An 18,583-nucleotide genomic window follows, 5' to 3' on the forward strand; every position below is an offset into this window, starting at 1 on the left:
ACAGGACTCGTCCACCATATGGGAGCGTCCAAACAACGGTGTCCAGCTCCTCATGAACTTTGGTCGAGACGTGTGGATTATAATCTCTCTGAAGGTCCACTCGAAAAGAGTATCAGTCCCATGATCTGTAACACAAAACACTGGCGTCAATGCAAAAGCTCCAGCATAAGGTCGGATCGAGCTTTAGCTCTGCACTTTCTGGAGACTGCTCAAGCAGACAGCTTTTAATAGCTGGTGGAATTGACCATCATGAGAAATTTTTGGACCTTTCAAAGAGAGTTAAATTAAAGGTATCAGAAGGTATTTTCATTGTGGTCTGATTTTTTCTCTTGCCTATAAACGCAGCACCATTCATGCAGTAGCTACAGCTCCAGTACTTCCCTGCTCATTGCACTCTTCTTTTTATGCATTACAACTCAAATGTTTTGATGATCAAGAAGTCCATATGGTGGCGTTGATCAGTAGTGTGACTTTTCTTAGAAATTTTTGTCTTTGGTTTATAATAGAAATAACCATATCACAAACCAAATAACAAAACTAGTGATAAAAAATTAAGCTATAGACTATAAACGAAATTGTGAAATATCATTCATGCCTATCATACATTTTTTGTTGACTAAGCAGAGATGCCATGGTCGTTAGATGTCCTTGACACGAAGAGAACCCGTTCTATAAATTTTGAGTGTTGAATTTGGGTATATACGCTGATTCGAATCTTTTGGTCTTTTTCCCACCCATAATTTTAAATCCAGGTCAGACTTATGCGTCAATTGACCCTTGCTTATATACCTACATCAGTCATCGTTCTCCTAGCTATGACATCCTGGAAGATAGTTCCACTTATGAGGTAGGTACAGGAGTGGGGTAGAGATAACTCAAATGCTGGCTCTACACTGCTTTCTATCATCTCGCAAGTTCTTATGGAGATCAAGGAGGTGGAATTTTGAGCAGCGGCAGGGGGTCTGCCTAGATAAAAAATCTCAGTATTACTTCCAGCAGGCAACAGTTCCATTTGCAATGTATTTAATAAGTATAAGTATTAGTGCTGCTACTTGCTTTCCTGGATGTCTGGGTGCGACCCTCCAATTAAATCTAAAACCTACAATGAGAAGATATCAGCTGAGATCCTGGCGTTTGCTACTCAAGTTGGAAATTCTATTCGCTCCTACGAATTTTCTCTTCAACTTCATGATCACAAGCCCAACAATTGACAACACTTGGACAGAAACAGAAGTCATCACCTTTGATGGCAAGTTGCAGACATTCTCAAGGTTGATTCCATTTTCCCATATTGTAAACTAACTCCAGAGCGTCACGCCTTTTTAGAGCACAAACCATGTCAGTTTTATTGTTAATAACAAAGCTTACCAGACCGTCAATGTATATTGACTATTGGGACACCAACTTTCCACATGGCAGTGTCAATGGAGCTTAGCAAAGCATAAGGACCTGGCTATGCTTATAAGCCCAAAAATGGTTAACAAAGAGAGAAAAAAAGAAACAGAGAAAGATGAAGCTATTCATGTGGGTGATGATAGTAGCCATAGCATTTCTCCTAGTTCATAGTTCTAGTCCCCCGAAGAGGCCACCTTCAATGCTTTTCTACTTCCACAGCACTGTCCTCAACGAAACCCATCCAGATGCCAACACCGCCCAGGTAGTCGCGGCCCCGCGTTCCAATCTCACTGTCCTGGGCTATGGAACCATGGTTGTTTTCGACGATCCGCTCACTATGGATTACTCCCCTGACTCCACACCTGTTGGAAGAGCACAAGGATTTTATGTCTACGACCAACTGACAAAAGAGTCGGTCAGTGCAATTTTTGTTTTCACGGCGCTCTTCAACCAGGAGGATGGCTTCAACGGGACTCTAAACTTCGTGGGCGCTGATCCTGTGTTGTCGCCGTACAGGGACATATCTGTTGTGGGTGGTACGGGTGACTTTGAGCTGGCAAGAGGAATCGCGAGGCTTTCGACTCAATCCATTTCTGGCGTTACCTTTGTTCTCAAAGTCGTGGTCACCTTGTTCTACTTTTGACATATAATAATATTATTGTCACTCGATCAGCCATCACTCACTACTAAAGTTGATATCATTATATTACCATTATTAAATAATTATTCTCAACGTTTACATATCTCAAATAATTTGTGAATTTGAAACTATCTTTTCCCAATGAAATAAAGCTTGATTATTCAAAGTAAAAGATTCGAGATTCTCTTTTTGACCGTTTGACCCGAATATCTTGGGTATCTGGAGTTAGGGTTTTTCTGTGTTTTGGATCCATGGCGGAGGAGCTGGTGCTCGACTCGGCGATCCGCGACTGGGTGCTGGTGCCGCTGTCGCTGGTGATGGTTCTCATCGGCGTGCTGCGCCACTTCGTCTCCAAGTGTATGTCCTCGCAGCCGGAGCCCGACGCCAAGGCTCTCAAAGAATCGTGAGTTTTTTTTTCTTTGTTTTGGCGAGCTTCTTCTTCTCATCTCGCTCTTGTAACTTTCTTCAAGGCAAATTGTTCTTCGCGCCAGGTACCTGAGAGCGGCTGCGAATTACATTCCTGCCAAGTCTTTCCGGATGAGAAAATCCTATTTCAACAACGAGGTAGGCGAGAAAAAGGAAAAATGCTACTTTTCTTTGCGGTCAAGAAGAAAGAACGCTGATGCTGTATTTTCTCTTGTGCCAGGAAAATGGGCTGTTACATGTTCCAAAGGGCCAGGGCCAGAACGTCCAGGCTCAAATGCTTTCGGACCCAAACATGGCAATGGACATGATGAAGAAGAACTTGTCCATGATCATTCCTCAGGTTTGGCGTTCCAAAATCTTGTCTCGGTCTCGACGTTTCTTTTCCAGACTTTAACCTTTGCGTGGGTGAACTTCTTCTTCTCCGGATTTGTCACCGGTAATACTTTATACCAGCCTTTCTTCTTTAAGTGCATCGTTTGCCTGCAGCCAAAATTCCTTTCCCGCTCACGCAAAGATTCCGAGGGATGTTGCAAAATGGAATCGACTTGAGCTCGGTGGATGTGAGCTATGTCAGCAGCCGTTCATGGTAAGCTGCTAGCAAGGTTAAGTTTCATGCTCGGTGTGTATCGACAGGTATTTCTTAAATCTTTTCGGGTTGAGAGGCCTCTTCAGCTTGATCCTCGGAGAAGACAATGGTGAGATTACGTCTTCCGTGCTCGCATTCTAAGTCTTTTGGTCGTTTGGCTCGACTTGCAGCCACCGATGATACCCAGAAGCTGATGCAAACGCAAATGGCGATGCAAATGGGCGGGTTTGGAGCCGATCCTGCAAAGGTGAGAAGCTTTCTAAGATTTCACAGGGAACGCTCAAACTTTTTCATGGAACAGGCCCTTGGAGCTGAGAAAGAAGGTCTCGACTTAGTCCAGCACGAGTGGCTTCTCCCCCAGATCGAGCAGCGAGCAGCAGCAGTGTTGAGCCAGATTCTCGCGTAGCTCGCTCGATCACAAAAAAAAAGAAAAAACAGAGAAGAGAAGAGACCATTTTCGAAGTAGGCTGCTCACGCAATACTTGCTCTCGACAACAACCAAAAACTTACAAGAAAAAAGAGAGAGAGAAACAAAGGATAAAAGGAATTTATTTTTAGCAAAGTTCTATCGCTCCATCTTCCAAGGTGTTATAAAAGGCGTGCCCAATGATTTGGAGCTGGAACCCAGATTTTTAGGGCAGAGGGGAGCGAGTGATGGGGATGCTCAAGCTCATCCTCGCGGATGCCGCCATCTCCTTCTTGTGGGTGTTTTGCACGTCGTGCATCGGCGCCGCGACCGAGATTATCGCGTCGTGCGCGGGCGTGGAGGGCGATCGCAAGTTTTACATCGTCTTTGGCCTCATCGCGCTGCTCATCGTCGTCTTCTCGGCTCTGGCCCAGGCGATTGGAGGCGCGAGCTGGAATCCAACCGCGGTGCTCGCCTTCTCGGGCGTGGGAGTGGGCGATTCAATCTTCAATCTGGCGCTCCGGATCCCCGCGCAGGTACTGAGACCAGTTTTTTCCCTCTTTTTTTTTTCTTAGCGTTTGATAAGTTAGTGTTCTTCCCAAAGTTTTCTTTTTTTTTTCTTCTGGATGTAATGGATCGATCTCCTTTGTTGTTTGCTTCTAGGCTGTGGGATCTGCCGCTGGAGCTCTGGCGATTTTCGAGCTGATGCCGTCGAGTTTCAAAAGAACTCTAGGGGGCCCAAGCCTCAAGGTGGATTTGCGAACGGGGGCGATCGCCGAGGGGCTGCTCTCGTTCATAATGTCGTTCGTGGTTTTGTGGGCGGTGTTGCGAGGCCCCAGGAACGCTGCTCTCAAGTCAGGGATCATCATCTCCACCACCATCGCGCTCATCGTGCTGGGCTCGGGATACACTGGCCCAGCCATGAATCCTGCCAATGTAAGTCGAGAAGAATCCTCCTTTTTCTCCTCCTCGGTTTGATTTCTTTGATTTCTTCCAGGCGTTTGCGTGGGCGTACGTGAACAAGAGCCACAACACCAACGAGCACTTGTATGTTTACTGGCTAACTCCATTGCTGGGCTCGCTGGCCGCGTCCATGGTTTTCAAGCGGATGTTCGCTCTCGGGCAAAACAAAGAGAAGACGGCCTAGATAAACAAACTGGCCATCTTTCTTTCTTTCTCACACATCCATTTATTATTATACTCTCTTTTTACTTCCTCACCAAATCACGATTCTTTATGTAAATTAAAAGCGCCTGAAAAAAAAACGAGAGAAGATTACAAAGAAGACCTACGCAATTTACATTGTACGCTTTGATCAGATGCCATGACAAGCGAAGAAGGAAACGATCTTATTTTCACCTTCGCTTATTGAGAAAGAGAGAGAGAGAGAGAGAGGAAAAAAAAAAACGAGACCCTGATCATCAAGCAAATCCAAAGCCTTCCGCAATGTGATCGGCCGTGATCGCGTAGAGGCTTCTGTGCATCACGTCAAAGCTCGAGTAAGGCGGCAGTATCAACTGGTAGAAGCAAGTGTGAGCCGTCGGCAACCAAGTCACGTTGGTGAGCGACTTGTGGATGTGGAACTTCGACGTCAAGCCTGCGAATCCCTCCGGCGGTAAATGCGTCACCGACGTTGCGAAGAACAGCAGCTTTCTCCGTCTCTCGGGGGACATCTCTTCTACCACCTGAGAGAAAGCGGTAAGAGTTTGCAAAGAACAAAGAAGACCAAAAGAAAGCATACCTCCCAAAACCATCGAGCTTGCTCGTCCGAGGCGGTGTAATCGTGGTACTCGGTGTGCTGCTTCCAGTCTTCCACAGAGATCTCGCGATCTTTGCCGTAGAGCATCAGGTCCAGATCCTCGAGATCCAGCGGGCGAAGAAACTGGTGGATGGAGGTGTTGGACAGCAAGTCGGAGAAGCCTTGAGAGAACCACTTGACTTGGTCTGCGACTGCGGCCACGAGACGCCTCTGGACCATGAGATCCACAAAGTGACGCCGGTTCGTGCTGGTGACTGCCATATCCTTCCCGCCGGGACAAAGCTCCAGCACCTTTCGTGATCCCAGGAGTTCCATCTCGGTTACGAACGTGAGGCCCAGCGTGTCCGAGTCGATGCTGTCCGGGTCCATTTCTAGGATGTTTTTGCAGCTCGCGTACAGTGCCGGGTCCGCGTCTCTCGAGTCTTCCCAGGTTATGGGAAGGCCAGCCAGCTGCTTGAAGAAGAAGAGAGCAAAGGTGACGTCTACCTGGACTCTGTGCATCATAGCCAGCGCTATAACTCGTCCACAGAATTTGAAGTACGTGAGATGTCCAGGATTGACTCCGGAAGCTGCAAGAGAAGAGAGGAGTTTAAAAGAGAGTTCACAAAAGCAAAGAAAAAACAAAGAAGAGTATACGTACCTGGATTTGGATAGAATCTTCTTCTGTCGTTGGGACACGGCAGAAACAACGCAAACTGAGGATTGAAGATCTCCTTGCAAACCATGAAGAACCACTCTCTCAAAACACCCGGCCCTGTCGCTTCCTCTGACGAAAACTCCACCGAAAGGCCACCCTGTATGTTCTCCGCTTCCACGTAAACCAGTTGCTCGAGTGACTCCGTCAGGAGCTGCGAACGCTGGATAACAATCTCCTGGCGTTCCTCGTGGTCGTCCTGCGGCTCCGGTAGCATAGCCATGACGAGCCGCTTCTTCGAGTCAAACTCTAAAAAGCGCTTGTACTCAAGCAGCCAAAAGTCGTGATCTTGCCAGCGTGACTGACTAACCAGCACATTCAAGGCCAAGCGTTGGCTTCGCAGCAGCGACAAGAGCTTCATCGACGAGATATCGGAGAGTTTCGCCACGGCATGGAGCCCCTTGAGCACGAACAAGAATGGAGCACGAGCAAACGGCCTCTCCTCAACCCCTTGTGTGCTTCTCGGCCCTCCCTCTTGAAACTTTTCGTGCTGCCAGAGTACCGTGACCAAGCACTTGTCCAGCTCCACCAGCAGCCTATGGAAAATACTATCCAGCCACCCCGCTGTTCCCACTTGCTGTGCCTGTGCCTGTGCCTGAGTTGTCTCATCACTGCATCCCAGTCTCAACTCCAAGTAATCCATGGAACTATTTCCCGGATCTTCCGAGTCGACCACCTTGCACACTGCCATCGACTTGCAGATGTGCGTGATGAAAGCGGTGAAGTCCTTGGCCTCTTTGATATACGACGAGAACTCTTGGCCTGGAAAGCTACGATAGTCCTGTAGACGAGTTAACAAGCTCTCGGCCAGTTCGTTAGCAAACGGGGAAAAGTCACTCACAATGGTCTCGGCCTTCACCTCATGGAAAAACGGATTGCCGTGACCGGCATCACTGCCATCCAGCAGCCGGGCCAGCGCACTCCGGCACGAGCGATACAGTGGGTGGCTTGGAGCACTCTTTGACAGGAGCTTGCAAAAGTCGAGAAGAACCGGCGCCGAGTGGCAATGCAAGTGAACCGGCAAGTAGTCATCGTTGCCAGTCAGGAAGAACTTGATAGACTCCTCGGCGCAGACCCTGTTGGACTCCACCGGCGAGAGGAGCAGCATGACGAGAGCGGACGTTGCTCCAGACAGCTGAAACACCTGCATGTGTTCTAGCACCGGTACTGACTTGGATGTCATCTTCAAAAACTCCTGGACCCCCGTTCTCACGCTATCCTGGCACTGCGTCAACTTTGATCCTAGCCTGCTAACTTCGTCCCCGGACAAGCCATACATCTTCCGGATCGTCGCCACCAAGTCGTTGATAAGCTGCCAAGAGTGAGGAAGCGCCGTGCTGCGCATCCGCGCCACGAGATGGAGCGTCGCATCGTTGGTGACATGACAAGTCTCCAGTGACTGATCGTGCTGGAGCTGGCGGCCACCAAAAATCAGCCTTTGCTCGAGAAGAGGCAGGCCTGTCCGGACAAGGATCTGCTGGTGGACCGACTCGATCGTGTCCGACGCTGTCGCGTGAAGAACAATCGTCTTGCCATCAATGTACGTCTTGACAAAGAACTGGAGATGTGACGAGGAACTCGAGCACGAAACGCCCCTGTCCACCTCCATAGCCACAGTCTCAGCTTTGTCTCCATCGGTGCTAGGACCTGGATCAATACCACCATCTCCTCCCTCTCCTTCCTTTCCAAATCCTTTGCTGCTACTACTACTGCTGCTAGACTCCTCTAAAAAGCCACCATCTTCTCTAGCACCACCCTCTTGATCGTCTGTTCTTCGCTGCCTCCCACTCGACTCGGCGTCCTGTGGCTCCTCCCTCCTGGGACGAGCAGAGAACTCGATGGAACTGATGTCCAACTCCTCCAGCTTCCTTTTGCTGGATGGATTCCTTGGCGGGGGAATCCGAGCTGCCGCCATGAAGCTCTCCTGTGCCCTATCGGCAGTGAGAATCGCCGCCGCGGCTGCCGCGGCCGCCGCTACCCTACTGGAAGATTCATCAGAGGAGCAACTCACCTCCATGCTCGTTGGCGCCGCCGCCATGGTTGGATCCCTGAAAGGCCCGCAAGAAACCATGGTCGCGTCGCGGATGTTCCTGAAGAGCCTCTGTAGCGACTGCACCAGGCCCGTCAGAACCATCTAATTTGACCTAGGCCATGATCTGGGACGATCGCGCACCCCCCGCGATCGCGCGATCGCAAGAACCCTAACAGCGATCGCTACGCGCAGATCCAGCGCCACTCACGGCGATGCCGCCCTCGCCATGGCGCGGATTATCGGCAGTAGCGATCGCCGCTCCACCGCCGAGGGCTAGATCGAGACCTCGCGCACAAAAACCAACACACAAGAAAAACAAAAAAAGAAAAAGAGAGAAAGAACAAAGCTCGACCGTACAGGGAATCCCCAAGAAGCCGCCGTACGAATATCCGGCCCTTTTGTAACGTTTTCTATACAGCGCGCTCCTGCCCGTTGGATGCCCGGCGCCATCCAACGGCGAAGAAATGTTAGTCCGAAATGGCATCTTCCCGCGAATATGCCCGTGGCATAAGTTACGTGGGCGAGCAAGAAAAGAGGCGAGGCGAGAAAAGAGAGGCCATTCTTCTCGCATTTTCCAGTTGGAGGCCCAAGACGAAGATTGTCACCAATCCACCTAACAAAATGCCCAGAAAAAACCAAAGAATTTCGCCGAGTCAAAGCTCATGACACCACCAAACCAATTCTCTCTTGTTATAAGCCACCACCATCTTGTTCCTCGATCCAAATCTCTTGATCCATCCGCTGCTTCCCTCGAATACGATCGTCTTCCTTGATCCAAACTTTTAGAGGGAATCCTTCCTGTTTGAAGCCAGTCGACGCAAAGTGTCCAGTAAGCCAGAACCATCGTTTTCCTTTGATCGATCACCACCATCGTCTTCCTTGATCGACCACCACCATCGTCTTTTCCTTTGATCGATCACCAGCATCGTCTTTTCCTTTGATCGACCACCATCTTCCTTGATCTAGTCGCCAGCTCTCCTTGATGCAACAAGCCGGAGTCACCGTCTTTCTTTGATCGACCACGCCCCTATAGTTGCTCGGTCTAATCTTTCCGGATCGTCTGCTCGAACTCATGGGAGACTACGCACCACCCGACTTCACCCCTGCTACCGGCGAGGATCACACCTTTACCAGCAAGCTTCCTCCTGCAACAGTCCCGGAGCTTACAATCCCTCAGTACGTTTTCCAAGGAGTAGAGAGTTACCTGGAGAGAGTAGCGATCGTGGACACCTCCGATGGCCGAGAGTACACGTACAGGCAGCTCAAGCGGCTGGTGGAGAACTCGGCCGCAGGAATGGTCCAGCACGGGCTCAAGAAAGGCGACGTTGTGCTTGTCATTCTTCCCAACATGGCCGAATACTTCATCGTGGTGCTCGGAGCCATGGCCGCCGGTGGAGTCTTCTCGGGTGTGAATCCAGCGTCTCCCTCGGTTGAGATCGAGAAGCAGGTCAGGGACTCCGAGGCCAAGATGGTGATCACGAACTTGGCCGGTTACGAAAAAGTCTGCCATCTTAAGTTGCCGATCGTCGTCATTGGAGAGAATCCACCCCCGGAAGCGATTCCTCTTAGCTCCCTGTTCGAAGCTGACGGTCAGGCTGCTCTTCCATTTTCCACCAGTCCAGATGATCTCTGTGCTCTTCCTTACTCCTCTGGAACAACCGGCGTATCCAAGGGAGTGATGCTGACACACAGGAACATCCTATCAATCCTCAGCCAAACTCTCGCCGACTACGAGAGAATTCCACCCGAGATCCGTGAGACCCTTCCACAGTACTGCGCTCTGGGACTGATGCCGTTCTTCCACATCTACGGTATCACTGGCATTGGCTGCTCTACCATGAGGCTCAAAGGGAAAGTTGTCGTCATGGAGCGGTACGAGCTGAGAAAGATGCTGGAGGCTCTCATCAAGTACGAAGTCCAGTTTGCTCCCTTGGTGCCACCGATTATCCTGTCCCTCGTGAAAAATCCCCTGGTCGACGAGTATGATCTCAGCAAGCTGAAGCTCAATGCCGTCATGACCGCAGCCGCACCGCTCGCACCAGAGCTCCAGCGAGCATTCGAAGCAAAATTCCCAGGCGTCGAAATGAGACAGGTAATAATTCTGGTTCTCAAGATTCGTCTGAGCTTAGAACTCTGCAGGCGTATGGGTTGACGGAATATAGCTGTGTTACGCTCTCCCACTGCGCACCTGGACATGCGAGAGGCAACGCAAAAAAGGGATCAGTCGGATTTATCATACCAAACACGGAAATGAAGTTCATAGACCCGGACACGGGTAAATCCTTACCAGCGAACACTCCTGGAGAGATTTGCGTCCGCGGAGGAGCTGTAATGAAAGGTAAAGAAAACTGAGTTGTGTGCGTCGTCTCTAACTCATTATAGGAGGAAAACAGGCTATTATAAAAATCCAGATGCAACAAAAAGCACAGTCGATGACGAGGGCTGGCTACATACCGGAGACGTAGGATACATTGATGACGACGGTGACATTTTCATCGTTGACAGAGTAAAAGAGCTGATCAAATATAAAGGCTTTCAGGTGAGAGCGGGTTTTCAGAAAGAGAGGAACTTATGCTGTCTTGTTCTCGTAGGTTCCACCAGCGGAGCTGGAAGCAATTCTAATATCTCATCCTCTCATTGAAGACGTGGCTGTCATACCGTAAGTTAAACACACTGTGATAATGTGAAAACCAGATGCACTCACTGTGAATTACAGATTCCCGGATGAAGCTGCTGGAGAGATTCCTGTGGCATGCATCGTGAGGAAGCAAGGAAGCGATCTCTCGCAGGAAGAAATCTTTGATTTTGTCTCGTCCAAGGTAACTCTCTCTGCAGCAGCAAGAAAGATTTGTCACTCAATCCAAATAAACGTTTAACACCACACTACCTTTTTGCTCGTACAGGTTGCAGCTTACAAAAAGATACGAAGGATTGAATTCGTGTCAGAAATTCCCAAGTCACCAGCCGGGAAGACCATGCGCCGGCTGCTTCGCGACAGTCTCTTGAAACACAAAACCTTGAGTAAATCAAGCTAGCTTCCTCCGGTAGTCCTGTAAAGAATGCAAAATAACGTGAGCTCACAGATGTCAAGCCAAACGTCTTGTTTCATCAAACAAAGAACCTGGCTTTCAATTTTCTACGGCGTCGGCATCTCTGTCCTCGCCTTCCGCTGAAAGGCTTTGGAACGCGCTTTGAAACTGATGTATTCGCTGGAGCTCGTCTGCCTCTGCGTCTGCCGCAACTGCTTCGGCTTGTAGACTCTCCGCCTCCTCCATGTCATCGAGCTCGATCGCCACGTTTCTTTCGTTTCTGGCAGCCACAGCAACCAGCCTCAGCCTTTCACAACACGCCTGCGCTGCCTCCCTTTCCTTGACGGCTATCAAGCCTTCGATGTTTGAGAGAGAAACAATCTTGGTCTCTATACGCTCCTCGACCTGCTGCAGCTCCGAGCTGCATTTTTGTAGTTCCTCTGTGACAGCTTCCTGCTCTGCCCGGAATGCTTTGGCCTCAGCTGAAAGTCTAGCTGCCTCTTTAAATTTGCGTGTAGCTGCCGCAAGCCTTTTCTCAGCTTCCAGCGCGGGGCCACGTTTCTCGTGATGTGCCAGCTTTTGCTTTGCGGCGCGGATGTCTTCTTGTAATTTCATTTTCGTTGCTGACAACTCCTGCATAATGCAAGCGTCAAGGTGATTGGCGAAAGAGGAAAAAATATATATATATCGTTACAAACCTGTAGCGACGCTCGCGCCTCTGATGCTTGTTGCCTTAGTGCCTGAGAATCCGCTAGAAGTTCTTCTTCTTTCCTAACAAGATCCCCCTTTTTCTCCTTAATTTCCCTGGACAGCTTAGCTGCTTTCCGCCACCTTCCAAGTTCTTCTTGCAAAAGTATAGCCCGCTCTTGCGCAGCTTCTGCCGTGGTCTTTAGACATTCTCCCTCTGCCTTGGCCAGAGTCAAGCTTTCCTCCACATCCTTCCGTGCAGATTGTATACCAGCTGAAACCGTGTCAAGCGCCTCCAAAGAGCTCGTGACTCTCGACAAATCCGTCTCTATACTGAGTTGCTTCTCTTCGAAAGTCGCAGCCACAGCAGCAATTTTCAGACCGATTTCTTTGATGAGATTGTCGCACCTGGCAATTTCGGACTCTTTGTCTTTCACCTTTCTGAGTAGATCTTCGAGCTCTTCAACAAGCACTTGACGCTCTGCTAAATGGCCAGTTTTGTCACGGACATCTGGTTCAACGGCTTCGTCAATCGTCCTGTTGAGGTCGACCTTGGCTTCTTCCAATGCTCGCAGTTCGAGCAAATATTGAGTACTTTTCATGTCCAGCTCCTCTTCTTTGGAGGTCAGACTTTCCATTTCCAACCTAGCAGTTTCTGATGCTTCCATTTCCACCTTTTCTGCTGCGGCTTGTGCCTCCTGAAAAACAAAACCAAGAAAACATGTCAGAAAAGAAGGCTAGGATGAAAAACGACATTATCTGCAAACCTTTTGGAATTCTGCAAGTGCTGCGGCTCCTTCTTCTTCTATACTGATTTTCAGTGATACTATCGTCTCCATTTCCACTGCAGCCAGATCATATTTTGAATCAGCCTCTTTGAAAGCCACGTCTGCCAACTCTAGCGACTTCTCAGCATCTGCAACCTCCTGGCTCAATCTATCAGCCAGATCAAAGTCTTCTCTCTCGCACGCACATTCAAGCTCAACTTCCAACGCCTTCCGCTTTGCTGTGGTCGAAGACAGCTCCTCCGCAGCTCTTCTCCGTACCTGTGCCGCCATTTTTCTTGAAGACGACGCTTCAGCAGCTTTGGCTTCAAGGTCTCGTAATTTTCTCGCAATGTCCTCCTGAATTGCCTCAAGCCTCCTTCGCATAGCCAAAGTACTTTTCGGATCGTTTGTATCAACGTTGTCTTCCACTTCTGGTGCTGTTTCCACCACGAGAACAACAGTCTTAGACTCTTCAACCGAGGCATGCAAAGTTTTCTCCTCTTTCTCATCGCCAGCTTTCGTGATTTCCTTCGCAATTTCACTGTCCTCCTTGGTAAAAACTTGTGTATCCTCCTTGAAAACTTTCGTGTCGTCGGCCAGTTCATCTTCGATCTCCAACTCCATTTCCTGCTGCGAGAACTCTGAGGCGCTCACCGAGACTCCATCGCTCTCTGGAAAGCTCGTCCCAAGCTCTACAACCTCGGAAGCGTGCACGAGCTTCTTAATCTCTGCCTGGTCACTGAAAACCATTTCTCTATCTTCTCCATCTTCGTTGTCTCTACCATACCCGATCCTAAGACTCTTCTTTTTCTTCCTTCCAGCACCACCTCTTGAAGAGATCGAGATCGTACTCGTACTAGTAGCTTTGGTTCCTGCGCTTGGAGCACTGTCATAGGCAGCCAGGATAGTGTCGAAGCTCTTCCTTCCCATGCATGAAGTATCCGAGAGAGAAATCCTTGCCTCGCCATTCCCCGAAGAATCCGCAGCCTCTTGACTCGATGAGATCGATAGCATGCTCATTCCAGTAAATAGATCCTCGTCCAAAGCCCCTCTAGAACTGCTCTCCACAGGCGGAGGAGGAGCCTCCGCCACAGCACTGACTGGCGGCGATGGCTCCCTTTCTCCGTCTAGATCTTGCTCCGGAGCTACAGACAGCACGAAATCCATGCCTTCGAACAGCGATTCTTCCATATTTCTCGGAATGCCGATGCCGCTGCCACAATCCCTCAAAAGAAGCCCCCGATCTGATCTAAAACCTAGCCCATCGCTGCCGCAGCAAGAAATCTACCTGTAGCGTCCGCTTCTATCGCGATTTCGATCGATCGATTCGGTCGATCCTTCGCCGGCGCCACGCGCCAGGGCAGCTCCGGAATGAAACAAATGAAAGAAAAATATTCCATTGGCACCTAGAGCATATTCATATAAAGATGATGTTACTATGTACATACTTGAAAGCGTTCTTTTCTTTTTATTCCTTCATCTAATCATGCCACTGGTGTTTGCTCCTCCTAAATTCGCGCCATCCAAATTCTACACACACAAGGAAGAGCGCGATTAAACTTTTTTCGATCGCAAAGATCGTCACATCGTCTTACAGTTCCTCGAAGATCAGCATGAGCCAAGTACGCTCGCTGGAGATTTGCTGAGCGAAGATCGGCTCCATTCAATCTTGCTCCCTGGAAACAAAAGTTCTGGCTCGCATGGAGACGAAGCCAAGGAAAATACCTTAAGATTTGCTCCTTCCAAGTTCGCCTTGGCGAAATTGGCATTTGAGAGGTCAGCATTCTGGAATCAACAAAAGTTTTGGCTTAGTACCGCAAGAACAATTAACGAGAGGCTACCTGTAAGTGTGCAGTGCGAAGATCAGCACCAAGAAGACTGCAGTCCGCCAAGCAAGCATCTGGCAATCCAACCACGTAGAAACCAGTCAGAAAACTTTCCTTTTGCTTGAAAAACCTAGAACTTAAGACCTTGCATGTTGGCACTTTGAAGATTAGCACCAGAGAGAACTGAACCACGGAGGCACGCTCCAACAAATACAGACCTGTCATCGCCAAAAGCCAGCTTAAAGCAAAAAGAAAAAAAAAAAAAAAATCGAAACATACTCTCGAAGTATGGCGTTATGGAAGTTGGCGTAATCGGCTGCCGAATCCTGCAATCTGGCCTCGTCAAGTAAGATGGACTTACAAAGACTGATGAACAAACCCGAAAATTCGCCGAGTGTAAGTTGGCTCGACTAAAAAATGTGCTTATGAGCCGTCCATTGCTAAAATCCACTCCTGACAGATCCTGAAACAGCGATCTTAAGCCTGCTTAAGCGTCTGAGGAAAAAACACCGTACCAGTTTCGAGAGATTTTGGCCGGAAAGATTCACACCACGTAGTCGAACTCGTTTGGTTTGCAAGCATTTAATCACTTCCTTTCTCGTCAATTCGGCAGTGTCTTCGTCGTCTTCATCCTTTTTATTTGACACTGCGGTTAGAGCTTCAATCAAACCCTGCCAAGAGAAAAGAAAAGCCGTTATTTCTGAAAAGCAAAAGCAAAGCTTACAAAGCTTACACTCAGTTGATAGTACTCGGCCTCGCGTAGAAGCTCCTGGACGGAGGAAGTGTCCAAGGCTGGAGTTACACCATCACGAAGGTAATTCAATATGTGTCGAAAATGAGTTCCATCTCTGTCAATAAACACTGATCCCTGCTAACATCCATTTTGACATGCAACAAACAAACAACAAAGATCATGAAACTCCTACTCTGGCACGCATCAAAAGCTATTTAATCCCTTTCTCTTTTCCTCACTCTTGAGCAAACAAAGCGAAACAAAGGAAAAAGAAGAAAAACCAAGCGCGCTTGCCTTGTTTGCATCAATGTGGAGCCGGTGCCGCCCGCTAAACATAATCGCAAGCATAGATCCAGTGTCCCGATGCGTTAGCGTGTCCACTGTGGTAGTAAACTGCATCCCTCCTGGCATCCCATCGCCCGAAATATCAGCAACCAGCGGCGATCTCTCCAAAATCTAGCGTCCTAGAGCCGAAACATACCGACATTGAGATGAACGATCGATGGAACACCCGGTGCCGGCTCCTGGAGATCCCGCATTTGCGAATCGAGATCTTGCGGCGGCGGCGACGGCTTGCCCTCTCCGATCGCCAGCCTCCACGCGGCCTCCTCGTCCCGGGCCACACAGGAATCGTCCACAGACACATCCCCATCGCTCTGGGAGGCCCCATCCTCTATCGCCATCCCTCCCTCCTCTAGGGATGAAAATGAGAATGCCCTTCTCCTAGTTTCTATTTAACTTTAAACCTAGCCCTAAATCCATTAACTTTTAAAAGGGTGTTCTTTTTTTATTACCTTTAATAAGATAGAGCTTTACAGCTAAACCCGATTACTTTACAAAATTAGCTTAGTTCCTTCTTGGCACCACTCTATAATGTATGTCTACGTAGCTCTCTACGTCCCACAAGTAGCTCCCAAACGCCGCCGCCTCCATCACCAGCGCTCTCAAGCTCGCGAATTTGATCTGGATTGCATCGTCTCGCGCAAGACCCACGCTGCCATCCGCCGCCACTCGCAAATCGGGCCTCCCAAACAGCGCCTCGGCGTGCCTCTCGATCAAATCCACCGTCTCGTGCGTCCTCATCGTCGCGTATCTCGACAGCGTCTCGTGATCAAACTTGGCAACATACGCTCGCAGATCGTTGTTCTTGAGCGCCACCTGCGATGGCGATCGCGAGGAGGAGCTCACCAGATCGAGCTCGCTCGCTGCTCCTGCTGCCTGGATCATCTCGGAGCTCTCCCGCTTCTCGATGCTCAAGAACTGGGTGGTGAATCCCCGCCCCGACTCCGCCACCCTCGTCAGGATCTTCATCTTCTTCTCCAGCTGGTAGCGCTCGTCGACGCGTTTGAGGAAGTAGCCATACATGACCGACGTCGCGTAGATCTGCCCGACTCGGAGCTTGCTGATCTGCGCCACCGTGTGTGGCTCCACTCGGCTCAGCGTCGCGTGTCCGCCGAGAACCATCTCCATGTGTTCCTTGATCATCTCGAACGCCTCCGGCGAGTGGACGCTCTCGAGATCCTTCTCTTGGATCGGCCAGGAGCAAGCGCTCCCTCCTTCTCGGTTGACGAGCGCCGAGATCTTTGGAACCATCTTGATCCCGGCCTTGAGGAACTTCTCCACGACGAGAACGTAGATCACTTCCTGGACTGCTCGTCGCCGCTCCTCGGACTTGAGCTGCGCGATCCTCCTGTTCCAATGCAAAGCTCGTCAACTCCAAGGATGGTCATCGCGGAAGAACAAGAAAAGCTCTTACTTGTAGAGGATGTGATCGTTGCCGGCTGGATTTGGCTGCTCCAGCGCGCTCCTCCTCTCCAAATCGAGTAGCTCAAGCTGCTGCTCGGCCGCGGCGTGGAAGAGGTGTGGATTTCCCTTGAGCGTTTGCATCAAGAACTGGCCGGCGGGAGAGCCTGGCTCCAGCGGCGCGATTGGCCTGTCCGCGACAAGAGCTTCCGCGATCTCGATGGCCCTCTGATGCGAATCCTCGTCGGAGGAGCTCGCCGTGGCGCCGCCTTCCTCTCCACACGATCGAGCCGCCCACACCGATTTCTTGGATGAGAAAAGCATCGTTGGCGGCGAGGAGGAATCTGGCAGCCAGGTCGCCTTTGGGATGGAATTCCCACTCCCCACTGGGAAATCTCGTCCCTGAGCTCCATTCTTGCAAGAACGAGCAAAACTTGGTACCTTTCTTCCTGTCATGAAGCAGCTCGAGGGGGATGCCAGCGACCAGAGGGCAATCGATCCTCCCTCCAGCGAGAGCGAGGAAGAAATCTTTCCAGTGGCAGCGTGGCGAGGCCGGCAGATTGACGCCGCAGCTTCCAGATGCATCGCTTCCCTACAGTGATCTCGCGAGCGGAATTCCTGGAGAACTCAACCTCTCAAGATCGATGCATTGCGAATCCACTGAAAGCCTGCGCTAGCCGATTATCGGCGGCTCATCGCGGCGCCGCTCATCCTCGTCCTCGCGCTCACACGCCGCCACCGCCATCTTCTTAGCCCACACACCCAAAACGGACGGCTGGGACACCCTCGTGCCAGGACGAGATCGTGGCCGTCGAGTACACATAGATAAGCCGACCACGCGTCCCAGAGCATATTCCCCGGACAAAAGATAAGCTTCTGGAAAAAAGAAAAATCTCCTCTACTACACAACACTATCCCCCCAGACTTCTTCGTCGCTGATAACGTTCACTTCTACAGTCGATCGTCCGGATGGAACCTGGAAGAATTAAAAAAGGGTATGGTTTTTGATCGCAACAAGAGCTTAGCTTTTGATCGATTAAAAGCTTACCGGACAAATGCAGCTTCTTACAAGGTTTCCTCGATTTGCCTCGGCTCGGTATCCAGCCTGAAAAGAGCGAGAGAATTTAAAAAACGAAGTTTTTACTTCAGTCGAGAACTCGAAAAGATCAAACTTGCCTCTTGTGCGCCTCCGACCACGTCCAGCTCGCAGTGGCAGCAAGTTCCTTCGAAGCAAAAGTCCTGGAGGCCGAGAAATGAGACTCGATTAGCAAAACGTTTTGAGTGGAGAGCTTACATCATTTGGAACAAGAACACCACAACGCTCGGCCACTTTCAGCAGGTTCTCGCCAGAGTTCGCAGTCACAGTCACCTGAGCAAAGAAAGAAAAAATGAAAACCATTTCGTCGATTGAAGAGCAGATCACTCACATTGTCTCCACTGCCAGTGTTGAATCTCACCTCCACTTTCTCGGCCGACTTGTCGCTGTGCAAAAATGTTAGTTTTCTTAAGTGATGCTAAAACTTTAGAACTTTACCTCGCACCACTCCAATAATATGTTCCTGGAACAGCACTCTCTTTAAATCGTTCTTCCCCAACAGTTCCTCTTTTGAGATTGGCATCCCTGTCTAGAGCACCGATTGAGACAACCCTGGAGGAAAAATGGAAAGCGAAGAACTTACCAGAGATCAGTGAGGAAGAGGACGCTAGTGCACAAGGAACTCGAGGAGCTCTGATGGGCAAATGGGAAATGGAATTCCAGCGTAGAGTTCCAGGAAGTGCCACCACTCCAAGGCAGGAGCAGGCCATTCTTCTACCACTGCTGCTCTTATTTCTTAGGTAATTACGCTCCGTTCCAGTAAA

General features: G+C 49.8%; 9 protein-coding genes and 1 long non-coding RNA gene across 12 annotated transcripts; 4 read left to right on the plus strand and 6 right to left on the minus strand.

Annotated features, from left to right (window-relative positions):
* The first annotated feature begins 1,510 nt into the window (after positions 1–1,510).
* On the plus strand, positions 1,511–2,186 carry LOC9634194 (disease resistance response protein 206). Its single transcript, XM_002981807.2, has one exon. It carries the CDS (start codon positions 1,511–1,513, stop codon positions 2,036–2,038), a length of 528 nt encoding a protein of 175 aa, XP_002981853.1. The 3' UTR covers positions 2,039–2,186.
* An 85-nt stretch (positions 2,187–2,271) lies between these two features.
* On the plus strand, positions 2,272–3,623 carry LOC9634195 (ER membrane protein complex subunit 3). Its single transcript, XM_002981808.2, has 8 exons — positions 2,272–2,438; positions 2,506–2,599; positions 2,682–2,801; positions 2,849–2,897; positions 2,948–3,047; positions 3,095–3,156; positions 3,218–3,294; positions 3,349–3,623. Exons 1-8 carry the CDS (start codon positions 2,287–2,289, stop codon positions 3,451–3,453), a joined length of 759 nt encoding a protein of 252 aa, XP_002981854.1. The 5' UTR covers positions 2,272–2,286; the 3' UTR covers positions 3,454–3,623.
* Positions 3,624–3,627: 4 nt separating this feature from the next.
* LOC9634196 (aquaporin SIP1-1) lies at positions 3,628–4,675 on the plus strand. The gene is made up of 3 exons (XM_002981809.2): positions 3,628–3,989; positions 4,117–4,389; positions 4,451–4,675. The coding sequence occupies exons 1-3, from the start codon at positions 3,702–3,704 to the stop codon at positions 4,598–4,600; spliced, it is 711 nt and encodes a 236-aa protein (XP_002981855.1). The 5' UTR covers positions 3,628–3,701; the 3' UTR covers positions 4,601–4,675.
* A 108-nt stretch (positions 4,676–4,783) lies between these two features.
* LOC9634197 (E3 ubiquitin-protein ligase UPL5) lies at positions 4,784–8,247 on the minus strand. Of its 2 annotated transcripts, XM_024686806.1 has the most exons (4): positions 6,748–8,247; positions 5,853–6,687; positions 5,195–5,781; positions 4,784–5,138 (listed from the first exon to the last, which is right to left on the minus strand). In XM_024686806.1, exons 1-4 carry the CDS (start codon positions 8,038–8,040, stop codon positions 4,875–4,877), a joined length of 2,979 nt encoding a protein of 992 aa, XP_024542574.1. In that variant the 5' UTR covers positions 8,041–8,247; the 3' UTR covers positions 4,784–4,874. The 2 variants fall into 2 exon arrangements, with proteins under 2 accessions (XP_024542574.1, XP_024542573.1); XM_024686805.1 differs by having other exon boundaries at positions 5,853–8,247.
* Positions 8,248–8,560: 313 nt separating this feature from the next.
* On the minus strand, positions 8,561–9,258 carry LOC112350501. Its single transcript, XR_002993791.1, has 2 exons — positions 9,143–9,258; positions 8,561–9,083 (listed from the first exon to the last, which is right to left on the minus strand). It is a non-coding gene; the product is annotated as an uncharacterized LOC112350501 (long non-coding RNA).
* On the plus strand, positions 8,995–10,988 carry LOC9634591 (4-coumarate--CoA ligase-like 1). The gene is made up of 6 exons (XM_002981810.2): positions 8,995–10,030; positions 10,078–10,276; positions 10,332–10,477; positions 10,530–10,597; positions 10,655–10,757; positions 10,842–10,988. Exons 1-6 carry the CDS (start codon positions 9,011–9,013, stop codon positions 10,971–10,973), a joined length of 1,668 nt encoding a protein of 555 aa, XP_002981856.1. The 5' UTR covers positions 8,995–9,010; the 3' UTR covers positions 10,974–10,988.
* LOC9634198 (nuclear mitotic apparatus protein 1) lies at positions 10,876–13,726 on the minus strand. The gene is made up of 4 exons (XM_002981925.2): positions 12,422–13,726; positions 11,666–12,352; positions 11,060–11,600; positions 10,876–10,988 (listed from the first exon to the last, which is right to left on the minus strand). Exons 1-3 carry the CDS (start codon positions 13,610–13,612, stop codon positions 11,067–11,069), a joined length of 2,412 nt encoding a protein of 803 aa, XP_002981971.1. The 5' UTR covers positions 13,613–13,726; the 3' UTR covers positions 10,876–10,988; positions 11,060–11,066.
* A 79-nt stretch (positions 13,727–13,805) lies between these two features.
* LOC9634592 (FH protein interacting protein FIP2) lies at positions 13,806–15,698 on the minus strand. 2 transcript variants are annotated; one of them, XM_024686807.1, is made up of 11 exons: positions 15,462–15,698; positions 15,275–15,384; positions 14,981–15,115; positions 14,763–14,918; positions 14,627–14,710; positions 14,527–14,573; positions 14,392–14,465; positions 14,263–14,321; positions 14,147–14,206; positions 14,017–14,097; positions 13,806–13,951 (listed from the first exon to the last, which is right to left on the minus strand). In XM_024686807.1, exons 1-11 carry the CDS (start codon positions 15,661–15,663, stop codon positions 13,898–13,900), a joined length of 1,062 nt encoding a protein of 353 aa, XP_024542575.1. In that variant the 5' UTR covers positions 15,664–15,698; the 3' UTR covers positions 13,806–13,897. The 2 variants fall into 2 exon arrangements, with proteins under 2 accessions (XP_024542575.1, XP_024542576.1); XM_024686808.1 differs by having other exon boundaries at positions 13,808–13,951; positions 15,466–15,580.
* Positions 15,699–15,741: 43 nt separating this feature from the next.
* LOC9634593 (UV-B-induced protein At3g17800, chloroplastic) lies at positions 15,742–17,473 on the minus strand. The gene is made up of 2 exons (XM_002981927.2): positions 16,737–17,473; positions 15,742–16,670 (listed from the first exon to the last, which is right to left on the minus strand). Exons 1-2 carry the CDS (start codon positions 17,306–17,308, stop codon positions 15,827–15,829), a joined length of 1,416 nt encoding a protein of 471 aa, XP_002981973.2. The 5' UTR covers positions 17,309–17,473; the 3' UTR covers positions 15,742–15,826.
* A 103-nt stretch (positions 17,474–17,576) lies between these two features.
* Positions 17,577–18,561, minus strand: LOC112350556. The gene is made up of 7 exons (XM_024686925.1): positions 18,403–18,561; positions 18,258–18,348; positions 18,151–18,205; positions 18,018–18,092; positions 17,900–17,962; positions 17,772–17,828; positions 17,577–17,699 (listed from the first exon to the last, which is right to left on the minus strand). The coding sequence occupies exons 1-7, from the start codon at positions 18,527–18,529 to the stop codon at positions 17,625–17,627; spliced, it is 543 nt and encodes a 180-aa protein (XP_024542693.1). The 5' UTR covers positions 18,530–18,561; the 3' UTR covers positions 17,577–17,624.
* Between the last annotated feature and the right edge of the window lie 22 nt (positions 18,562–18,583).

Source organism: Selaginella moellendorffii, unplaced genomic scaffold (genome assembly GCF_000143415.4).
Source record: "Selaginella moellendorffii unplaced genomic scaffold, v1.0 SELMOscaffold_51, whole genome shotgun sequence".
Lineage (NCBI taxonomy): Eukaryota > Viridiplantae > Streptophyta > Lycopodiopsida > Selaginellales > Selaginellaceae > Selaginella > Selaginella moellendorffii.

Bases quoted from the DNA above. Each gene is read 5' to 3' on its own strand.
- LOC9634195 (XM_002981808.2), top strand. From the start codon at position 2,287: ATGGCGGAGGAGCTGGTGCTCGACTCGGCGATCCGCGACTGGGTGCTG. The intron at 2,439-2,505 runs GTGAGTTTTTTT...ACTTTCTTCAAG, and splicing joins GCCAAGGCTCTCAAAGAATC to GCAAATTGTTCTTCGCGCCA. The intron at 3,157-3,217 runs GTGAGATTACGT...CTCGACTTGCAG, and splicing joins GATCCTCGGAGAAGACAATG to CCACCGATGATACCCAGAAG.
- LOC112350556 (XM_024686925.1), bottom strand. From the start codon at position 18,529: ATGGCCTGCTCCTGCCTTGGAGTGGTGGCACTTCCTGGAACTCTACGC. The intron at 18,093-18,150 runs GTGAGTGATCTG...TTCTTTGCTCAG, and splicing joins ACACTGGCAGTGGAGACAAT to GTGACTGTGACTGCGAACTC. The intron at 17,963-18,017 runs GTAAGCTCTCCA...CTCGGCCTCCAG, and splicing joins GTGTTCTTGTTCCAAATGAT to GACTTTTGCTTCGAAGGAAC.
- LOC9634593 (XM_002981927.2), bottom strand. From the start codon at position 17,308: ATGCATCTGGAAGCTGCGGCGTCAATCTGCCGGCCTCGCCACGCTGCC. The intron at 16,671-16,736 runs GTAAGAGCTTTT...GCATTGGAACAG, and splicing joins AACGATCACATCCTCTACAA to GAGGATCGCGCAGCTCAAGT.
- LOC9634197 (XM_024686805.1), bottom strand. From the start codon at position 8,040: ATGGTTCTGACGGGCCTGGTGCAGTCGCTACAGAGGCTCTTCAGGAAC. The intron at 5,782-5,852 runs GTACGTATACTC...CTTCTCTTGCAG, and splicing joins AAGATTCTATCCAAATCCAG to CTTCCGGAGTCAATCCTGGA. The intron at 5,139-5,194 runs GTATGCTTTCTT...GCTTTCTCTCAG, and splicing joins AAGCTCGATGGTTTTGGGAG to GTGGTAGAAGAGATGTCCCC.
- LOC9634194 (XM_002981807.2), top strand. From the start codon at position 1,511: ATGAAGCTATTCATGTGGGTGATGATAGTAGCCATAGCATTTCTCCTA.
- LOC9634591 (XM_002981810.2), top strand. From the start codon at position 9,011: ATGGGAGACTACGCACCACCCGACTTCACCCCTGCTACCGGCGAGGAT. The intron at 10,031-10,077 runs GTAATAATTCTG...AGAACTCTGCAG, and splicing joins CAGGCGTCGAAATGAGACAG to GCGTATGGGTTGACGGAATA. The intron at 10,758-10,841 runs GTAACTCTCTCT...TTGCTCGTACAG, and splicing joins TTGATTTTGTCTCGTCCAAG to GTTGCAGCTTACAAAAAGAT.
- LOC9634198 (XM_002981925.2), bottom strand. From the start codon at position 13,612: ATGGAAGAATCGCTGTTCGAAGGCATGGATTTCGTGCTGTCTGTAGCT. The intron at 12,353-12,421 runs GTTTGCAGATAA...TTTGTTTTTCAG, and splicing joins CACTTGCAGAATTCCAAAAG to GAGGCACAAGCCGCAGCAGA. The intron at 11,601-11,665 runs GTTTGTAACGAT...TGCATTATGCAG, and splicing joins AGGCGCGAGCGTCGCTACAG to GAGTTGTCAGCAACGAAAAT.
- LOC9634592 (XM_024686807.1), bottom strand. From the start codon at position 15,663: ATGGCGATAGAGGATGGGGCCTCCCAGAGCGATGGGGATGTGTCTGTG. The intron at 15,385-15,461 runs GTATGTTTCGGC...ATGGGATGCCAG, and splicing joins GATCGTTCATCTCAATGTCG to GAGGGATGCAGTTTACTACC. The intron at 13,952-14,016 runs GTAAGACGATGT...TTGTGTGTGTAG, and splicing joins ATGCTGATCTTCGAGGAACT to AATTTGGATGGCGCGAATTT.
- LOC9634196 (XM_002981809.2), top strand. From the start codon at position 3,702: ATGGGGATGCTCAAGCTCATCCTCGCGGATGCCGCCATCTCCTTCTTG. The intron at 3,990-4,116 runs GTACTGAGACCA...GTTTGCTTCTAG, and splicing joins CGCTCCGGATCCCCGCGCAG to GCTGTGGGATCTGCCGCTGG. The intron at 4,390-4,450 runs GTAAGTCGAGAA...GATTTCTTCCAG, and splicing joins CAGCCATGAATCCTGCCAAT to GCGTTTGCGTGGGCGTACGT.